At 35.7% G+C, this 8,589-nt stretch overlaps 3 protein-coding genes across 3 annotated transcripts in view; 2 read left to right on the top strand and 1 right to left on the bottom strand.

The window, feature by feature from the left end:
• LOC112461944 (synaptic vesicle glycoprotein 2C-like) overlaps window positions 1–3,183 on the top strand; it is an 8,244-nt gene extending 5,061 nt beyond the window's left edge. The window contains exons 5-11 of the mRNA XM_025027404.1: window positions 104–225; window positions 309–547; window positions 878–1,098; window positions 1,429–1,646; window positions 1,899–2,058; window positions 2,133–2,260; window positions 3,005–3,183. Of these exons, the coding sequence (XP_024883172.1) occupies window positions 104–225; window positions 309–547; window positions 878–1,098; window positions 1,429–1,646; window positions 1,899–2,058; window positions 2,133–2,260; window positions 3,005–3,060 (1,144 nt within the window). The 3' untranslated portion in view covers window positions 3,061–3,183. The remainder of the gene's footprint in view (window positions 1–103; window positions 226–308; window positions 548–877; window positions 1,099–1,428; window positions 1,647–1,898; window positions 2,059–2,132; window positions 2,261–3,004) is intronic.
• Window positions 3,184–4,284: 1,101 nt separating this feature from the next.
• LOC112461956 lies at window positions 4,285–5,856 on the top strand. Its single transcript, XM_025027429.1, has 3 exons — window positions 4,285–4,522; window positions 4,714–5,185; window positions 5,292–5,856. The coding sequence occupies exons 1-3, from the start codon at window positions 4,489–4,491 to the stop codon at window positions 5,809–5,811; spliced, it is 1,026 nt and encodes a 341-aa protein (XP_024883197.1). The 5' UTR covers window positions 4,285–4,488; the 3' UTR covers window positions 5,812–5,856.
• Window positions 5,857–5,965: 109 nt separating this feature from the next.
• On the bottom strand, window positions 5,966–7,955 carry LOC112461952 (phosducin-like protein). Its single transcript, XM_025027421.1, has 4 exons — window positions 7,787–7,955; window positions 7,169–7,439; window positions 6,597–7,011; window positions 5,966–6,287 (listed from the first exon to the last, which is right to left on the bottom strand). Exons 2-4 carry the CDS (start codon window positions 7,376–7,378, stop codon window positions 6,055–6,057), a joined length of 858 nt encoding a protein of 285 aa, XP_024883189.1. The 5' UTR covers window positions 7,379–7,439; window positions 7,787–7,955; the 3' UTR covers window positions 5,966–6,054.
• Window positions 7,956–8,589: the final 634 nt, after the last annotated feature.

The following is an 8,589-nucleotide window of genomic DNA, read 5'->3' as shown; positions in this document are numbered from 1 at the left end:
TAATATAATATATAATATAATATAATATAATATAACATAATATAATATAATATAAAGTATATAGTTATAACATTAAATTAATAAAGTTTCGATCGTTACGCAGTGTGACCGGCGCCATGGGCATCTGCTTTCCGTATCTCGGCGAGTTTCAACCCACGAAATACCGCGAACGCTGTCTCTGCTGGATGGAGATGTTCTGGACAGTCGGCGTGATAGTTTTGCCGCGTAAGTAATTTCCGTCCCTTATCAATCTACCTTTAAGAGGCAAAAATCCAAGAAGTCGGCATCCAAGTCAAAATCATTTCTAGTGATCGCTTGGCTGATCATCCCTATGGACCTCACTATCGTGAGCGAGACGTTCTACTTTAAGTCCTGGAATCTCTTTGTCGCGCTCTGCGCTCTGCCATCGCTCATGCTCGGCCTGTGGCTATTTGCTTTCCCCGAGAGCCCAAAGTTTCTGCTGGAGTGCGGCGAGACCGATGCCGCCCTCGAGGTGTTCAAGTGGATTTACTCGAGAAACACCGGCGCCGATCCAGAAACCTATCCGGTAACATTATTTTAACTTTTTCATTCTAGAAATGATGAAAGACAATAATTTTAAGTATTCTTACATGTATGTTTTCCTAGAATTTAAATAAAAAAATTAATATAGATTTTTCATGTAGACTGCTTTATAAACAATAGCAATTGATAACAATATTAAATACTTTATAAGTGTCTAATGAACGTTAATGGTGAAATAAGATATGCGTGACTCCAAAAAAAAGCGATTTTTAGTTCATTATTTTCAGGTATTTAGAGAACGTGGAAGGGACTAAGTTTAAAAAAATAAAATATATTTTATTTTATCCTCTCTTTTTTTCTCCTGCTTCTGCAGGTGAAATGTTTGCAAGAGAAGGCGAAGGACAAAAGCACCAGATCGCTGAAGCTGCACAAGCGGAAGGATCTGAAGGTCCTGTTCGCGGAAATACGTGATCTGACAAGCGCGCTCTGCAAGCCGCCCTATTTGCGCAACACCGTGCTCGCTTGCGCTATTCAATTTGGACTCACCAGTAGCTATTACACACTGATGGTCTGGTTCCCGGAATTGTTTACTAGGTAAATCTCTTAATGTCTTAATTGATGCGCGTCAATTCTTTTGAATTCTTAGGCCGGAAGAAGCTCTTTAAATATAAAATCATAATAACGAGAGAACGTATGTTGTAGTTGTAAACGCAAATAAAATTTAAAAGTATAATATAAAGGGCATTTTGTACCACTAAAAATAAGTCTCTTTTCTATTCTCTTCTTCTTTTCTTTTTTCTTTCTGCCAATAATTCCGCTTAAACTTTCACCGACCGTCTTCTTTAACGGTCTAATTTTGTTTCGCTTATGCAACTTGCAATATCTTAGTGCTAATTTAATCCTCGTTTGCGTTGTATTCAATAGATTCGAGCAGTTTGAGCACGCGAATCCCGGCGAGACCACGTCGGTGTGCATAGTGTCCTCTCTGCCGGACAACACGACCTTCTTCGACCCTTACGGATGCGATACGATAATCGCGCCCTCCGTTTATCTGCACACCGTGTACATCGGCCTCGCGTGTATTCCCGGCTCAATCATCCTACCCCTTTTCGTGCACAAACTGGGCGCAAAGTTCTTCCTGAGTGAGTGATAATATTTGACTTGGGATACCCTTGGATACCCTTAAGGGACAGAAGGAGAAATCGATCGGGCAACTATTTAGATAAATATGTCCAATTAGATTCCGATTCTCATAACAAAATTAGATTAGAGTCTAATAATTTGAATCTTATTAGATCTCTAAAACGTTTGTTTAAATTTTGAGACCTTAATATTTTCATATAATTAGATTCCAATTAGAATTAAACGAGACGCGCGCTACGTTACATTTTCAGTCGTGTCGCTGGTGGTTTCCGGCGCGGTGACGGTGGGCTTCTACTACGTGGTGAATTCGACGCAGAACCTGGTGCTCTCGTGCGTATTCGAGGCCCTCACGTCCCTCGGAATCTCTCTAGTCTACTGCGTGATCGTCGATATGTTTCCGACGAATCTCAGGTGAGCAAATTGCGATTCGAACTCCTTCAGCTCTTCTGATTTTTGTGATTCATTAATCCGGTGTCACGTTACAGAGTGATGGCCGCGGCTCTGTCAATGACCATGGGGCGTCTAGGTGCTCTGATCGGCAACCTGGTGTTCGGTTATCTGATCGATTTAGCCTGCGTGATTCCCATCATACTGTTCGCCGCGTTTCTCTTCGGTAAGAAGATCTTTACAGTACCTGAAGTTTGATTCTCTGATCAGGACTTAAATGTTTAAATTCTTCCCCGAACATGCGCGGATAGAAGAGCGTTATTTGGTCTCTTGTCCTATTTGTATATATAAATATTAATTAGTTTTTATACTAAGTGAGTCATGACTATGTTAACAATATCAAGTATAATATAAATAAGAAATGTATCAATATACGGATGGGCTGGATCTTTTTTGTGTCGGCTAATATTATTTGCGTGAATTTATATCAAGAGACACGGTATAGTGTCTCGCGCCATACATTTTTCGCCCAGCTTTTGCAATGGTTTTTAAAGATTCATATTGGTAATGTTATTAAATTGATTATCAATTTAATTATGTGATTGTACTATTCTAGCTTTAACTTGAGACTGCGTTTCAAAACCGGTAATAGCGACGCGTAGTTTGCTGGGCGAAAAATGTACATAAATTCATGCGAATAATTATTATTAAGCGCAAAAGATCCAGCTCGACAGTATATTGGCATATTTCGCTTTTTACTTAATTGAGTTCTGTTCGTGTTCCATGAATATACGAATACTGAGCGATATTAACTTATTTGCTTACTGTAACCATTTAATTTGTTTGCTAGAACCGTTTCGACTATAAGATTTTACATTAAATTAGTGATTCTAATGTGTATGAGATGTAGAAAATAAGTGTAGCTTAATCCACTCGAATACAGTGATATAATAATATAATTCGATTTCAGCCTGCGGTATCTTCTCGTTTCTGTTGCCGAGGACGGGGAAGGACACGCTGGAATAGCAGAGGGAGAATCTTTCTCGTGTTTTTGCTCGGACGACCTGAGGAATCTGTGCTTTGGACTACTCTCTCTTTTCTCGCGGTGTTCATTGTATTTATTAATAAATTTATTTGCTAAAAAAGAAACACGAGTTTATTCGTATCTCCTCTCTGAAGACGATGCGCGAACGAACGGGAGGCCCTGCAAAGTCAGAATTTATTTTCCATTTCTATATTTAAAGGAAGAGAACATATTAAAGATTCAACTAAATCTGAGCACGGACGTTTTCGGAAGTACAGCCACAACATATGTCAAGGTCAAGGTCATCGGAAGTGCCTCCCCTAAAATGTATAATTACCCTATTTTCTTTATATATTTACTCGCATATGTGCGGGATTAAAAAATCCCTCTTCAATTAAATCCTAATCGCGTGCGTGTTAAAACCCTCAATTCTAGGCTGCGTTCGAAAACTTTACTCGGGTGCACACCGCGTCGTTCTGTCTTTGTTCAATTTTTAGTAAGTAACAAAGATAGAACAATGCGGTGTGCATCCGAGTAAAGTTTTCGAACGCAGCCATAACATTTCCCAAAAGCTCAAGTGATAATATCACTTTGAGATATCCCGCTGGATTAACCAGCAAATCAGGTCCTTTATATGAATCGTGTCGCGATCTGAATTAAAATATGAGATTTATACTAAATTGTAATACGGGTAGGTAGGACAATGATAGAGAGGTGAGAGGTGATGATAGAGAGGACAATGATAGAGAGGTAGAACTATCCCTGGTAACCAGTTTGCTAGTTCAGATGCGTCCCGAAGAAGTGCGCAAGAAAACAGTCTAAAATTGCGACAAAAGTGCATAATATCTGTGATTGAACGAGTACTTACTGTACTATTGCAGTAGTCTGGCAGTAGTTTGCTGTAAGAAGCTACTTTTCGTGCAGTTTTACAGCAGAATTGCAAAGGAATGGTTACCAGGGATAAATCGGAATATGGGTAGGTAGGTATAGGGATACGGGCATATGGGTAGGTAGGGATTCGGGTAGGTAAGTGGTATGTCGATGACTACATTTGCAGATGTAGCACGGACGCGCACCAAAATAATGTTTTATCGGCAGTGTCGGGAAATGAACGTGGCTACGTAGTACCAATTTCGAAAATGGATGTACTGGCGGTAACGTACAGGGCCCGAAAAAGGCCGGGATAGCCTCTCTGTCCATAGTCCATAGTCAGCTGACATGTTTATCTTGAATTTTGAACATGTTTGTGAAACGGTTATTGTTCAGATAACATTTGTCGATTATTAAAACAGAAAAATATTACTTTTTAAAAAGAATAAATCTTTATAATAAAGGAGAAAAAAAGATTAATTACTGTTAACGTATTTATTCCTATTATTTAATTATTCCTATTATTTAAGTGGTTAAGTTCTTCAATAGGGGCATCAAGTATGAGTTATTTTAGCGATTTGCATCAAATATCGGGTAAGTGATGTATTTTTTTACTTTTAAGAAGTTATATTAAAGCAGATATAATTAAAGAAAATATCTAGTTAATAAACTAGTTAAGAAACTTCTGTTTAAAGTCTACACATTTATACATTAGATGCATAAAGGTCTGATTGGATAATATGTTATAAATTTATTATGTTTTTTATGGTTTCTTTTCTTTATAGATATTTCCAGTATTTCAGCAATCTCGCAGTCTAGCAGTAGATTAATTGGTAGAGTGGACTTGTCGCAAAGTTTGTTAGACCAGTCCAGTGCAACGAGAGGCAACGACAGGATTGCAATAACCCAGGAAACAAGCGCAATCGAGAAAACAATAAGCTCTTTGATATTGTGCGAGGAAAATATAAGTGAACATGTCAAAACCAATATTGTCTATCAATGTATGAAGAAGGCATCCTTGAGCAACAATGATGTTCTGTCCAAGAGTACGGCGAGCAAATTACGAATGTTGCTCTTAATTCACGAACTGGATAAGTACATGCATCTTCCTTCGACAACGAAGCACATGCAAGATAAATTGATGCTCTTGGGAATTATTGACTTATCACCATGTGACTTGAATCCTGACGAGAAACTGGAGGTGAAGTGCTGCATCGAGACAATGCTGCGAGAAAAGATACATGATATGATGTTAAAGTGAGTATCTTGTTATATATAAGAAAAAAGAAAGATTTTATCAACTTAACATAAACCAAGTTTTATAATATAATTTTATAATATTTATTAATGTCTGTGTTATAAGATACGAAGCCTTAGGAGGAAATGCTAAGGAAGCGTCGAAGAACAGCGAATGCAAGATGCACAACAAATTGTTGGAATATCACGACGTGCCAGGAGTACAATGGAAGAATAAAATTGAGGATTTGATCCAGCAATGTGAAAGTGACTTGTTGAAATACATAAACTTAATGGACAAGTGGAACGAGTTGAAATACGAAAATGTGAGCCGAGCATATTTAGAAAAGACAGGGTATTTGTTGCTGCAGGCGCAGGTTGCCGAGTTACAGGCAAAGATAACAAAGCTCTCTTGCATAATCAGAATGTTCAAAGAAACATCGACTACCGTTGATGCTTTCAGAATGCTAAATCGATTAGTCGAGGAGAAGTTAAAAGTAGTTATGGATGAAATTCATCAGAAAGAAGATTTAAAAAAGCTGTACGATAATTTGAAAAATACGGAATACGATCAGGTGTTATTAACCTACTCGCAACTTTGCAATGCGATAAAGAAGAAAAAACACATCTTGGACATGTTGAAATAGTTCTGTGAAATATAAAGGGATTTAATAATCAAAACAATATAAATACATGTGTATATATATCTATATATCTGATTTAAAAGTAAATACTTTTTGCACTTTTTTATAATCTATATTCGATTATCTTTTAATAAATATTTTGTGGTATAAGTTTCAATTATTTTCAATAATATATCAAGTTATTTCGATTTATTATAAATATATTAAAGTATATTAATAGATTATTTTAAAAGGAATGATAATTTCTTATTCGCTATCAGAAGCTCCATTTTCGTTCTTTGAAACGATAAGCGGTACGCAATTTTTATCAGTGAGAATCCCATGCTCGATGAGAAATGCTTCCACATCCGATGAGTAAAAATCCGTTCCTAGATGATCCGTAACGTGGACAAAGTTTCCTATCACCTGTCCGTTTTTATACGCCAGCAATGTTGGTACGCCAAATTTCTTAAATTGTTTGCTGAGACCTGCAACTGAGCCTGAAGGAAAAGGATGTTATAAAGTAGTATATTGTCTTGGGGGGAAAAAAATTGCTACAATATATTTGTATTATAATAATAAGATCAAATCTTTTTCTAAGATTCTAAAAAATATTGATATACAAAATCAAACTAAAACTACAACTAAATAATAAAATGATAAAATAATAATAATAAAAATAAAATTAAAACTAGCTCTGTTTAAAGATAAATAAATAAGACCTTATTATTTACTTGCAGTTTGAAAATTTAGATATAATTAAAAATATTTTGCTTATTTTTAATTTTATAATGTCAGAGTCAACAAACCTAGAATTCTACAAAACTTTACGTAAGGGTATTCTTTCGCAAGAGATATCAAGCATCCATTCATAGCTTCACATCCAGCTACATTATCCTCACAAATGTGAACGATAACAATCACTGACTTGTCTTCTTCATCAATGGCTTGCAGAAACTGATCTGTATTTTCCAAATCGATAACTTTCCCAAAGTAGAGTTTCTTTGTTTTCGCGAGCATTTCTTTCATTCTCTGTCTCTGATACTCCAGAAGGAATTCATCGGTTAATAAGTCTGCCAACTCTGGATCAGCCTCATTCATTTTCTCTTTTTCTTCATCCAAAGTACTGCGGCACGTTAGACTTAATTTTTTTATCAACTGTAGCCTTTCCTTCTCTTGTGATTCTCGCTTTTCTGCTTCCAACTGCTTATATCGTTGCCAATCCTTCCAAGAATACATTTCGAATTCAATGTCAAGTTTTTGTTTAACACATTTGATAATAAAACTTAAATATAATACACGCGTATACATGCGCTGAACTTGGTTTCTAAATTTTGATTTTTCCATAATTATAATAAACACAAAACGTAGATAATTATACCTTTATAACACCTTTAGGTCCTGTGTTACTGGAGGTCCCATCCCATTCTGAATATGAAGGCGTGGTATATTGTGCAGTGTCGTCAGCATATTTTACATCGTCACATTCTTTGTCAGAATCCCCAGAATTATTTCCTTCATCTTCGCTAGAACTACTGCTGCAATAGTAGTGCAATTTCTCTCCTAAAATTTTATCCTCCAATGTTGACATGATTTTGGAGTTCAAAACTCTTTCTCGGATACAAAGTAGTGGATTAGGCGTGTCCTTTGATCTGAGAATAATGGAAACTTTATTTAGTTGGATTATTTTTGAGTAAGAATAACATGTCAATTATTCCTTAAACTTAGTACATTTGCAAAGTGTTTTGTGATTGGTAGTATAATCAGGTAGATAATTGATTCTATAACTTAGCTAATACTCGTAATGTGATTGAAAAAATATATTTTTTAAGACATCAAATTTATAGAATAATAAACAATTTTAAAGAATTATTAAGTTGTTTAGTAGAAAGATTCTTGAAATCTTTCTATATACATTAGAGCAATTTTTTGTTACACATTGCAAAGAGATATTTTTATTTTACGGAAATGAATAAAAAGAATTTTTATTTTGCATTACTTGTTAGATTGACGTATTATTGGTATTTTTCTTGTTTCAATTTTGTTCCTTTAGCATCTTTCACTGGCAAAAACACGCTCACTTTGACACTCGTGTAACACACGCGAAGGCGTCTTACAACTATAACCTACAATACAATTCCTCAATTCTTCACACCGTCAGAGAGAAACCTGAGAGAGGCCATCCCGGCCTTTTTCGTGTGTTGCTGTGTTGCATTTTCCGACGCGCCGCCTGAGAAAATGCAACTCAACTACGTCGTATCGCTCGGTAACCGCACATGGTTTGCGTCCGTGCTAGGTTCGTGCCGAAGCCGAACTAGCCAGCTGGAGGGGATATTCTGGCCGCGGCGGCCGCGCTTCCATCTTGCGTATTCCAATTAATAACGAATTACGATAATTAAAATTACAAAATTAAGATTACATTCTTCAAAATTATTACGAACTTTGTATCTCATAATTTTGAAAAATATAATCGTAATTTTATAATTTTAATTTTCAGATAAATGTCAAATTTTGCAAGCAAGAAGCTATTATTTGAGCGTTGATTCAAACCTTCACATTTATGTGAAAATTATAATAATTAACGATAATTTTTAAAATGTGAAATTCTATAGATAAAGAATAAACACCGTTATTATCTATTAAGAAATCGTCTTATGTTGATTTCGTATAATATATCCGGCATTAGTATCATACAATTTCAAATTTATTACACGTTTCCTTATAATTCCTTATTACAATATAATTTTCTTATAAATAATGTTACATATGGACGGGTAAAAGCCATAGTGGTGTAAGTCAAAT

This window comes from Temnothorax curvispinosus, unplaced genomic scaffold, assembly GCF_003070985.1.
Source record: "Temnothorax curvispinosus isolate PA1 unplaced genomic scaffold, ASM307098v1 QBEX01011890.1, whole genome shotgun sequence".
In the NCBI taxonomy this organism is placed as follows: Eukaryota; Metazoa; Arthropoda; class Insecta; order Hymenoptera; family Formicidae; genus Temnothorax; species Temnothorax curvispinosus.
This window is presented reverse-complemented; position numbering and strand designations above follow the sequence as displayed.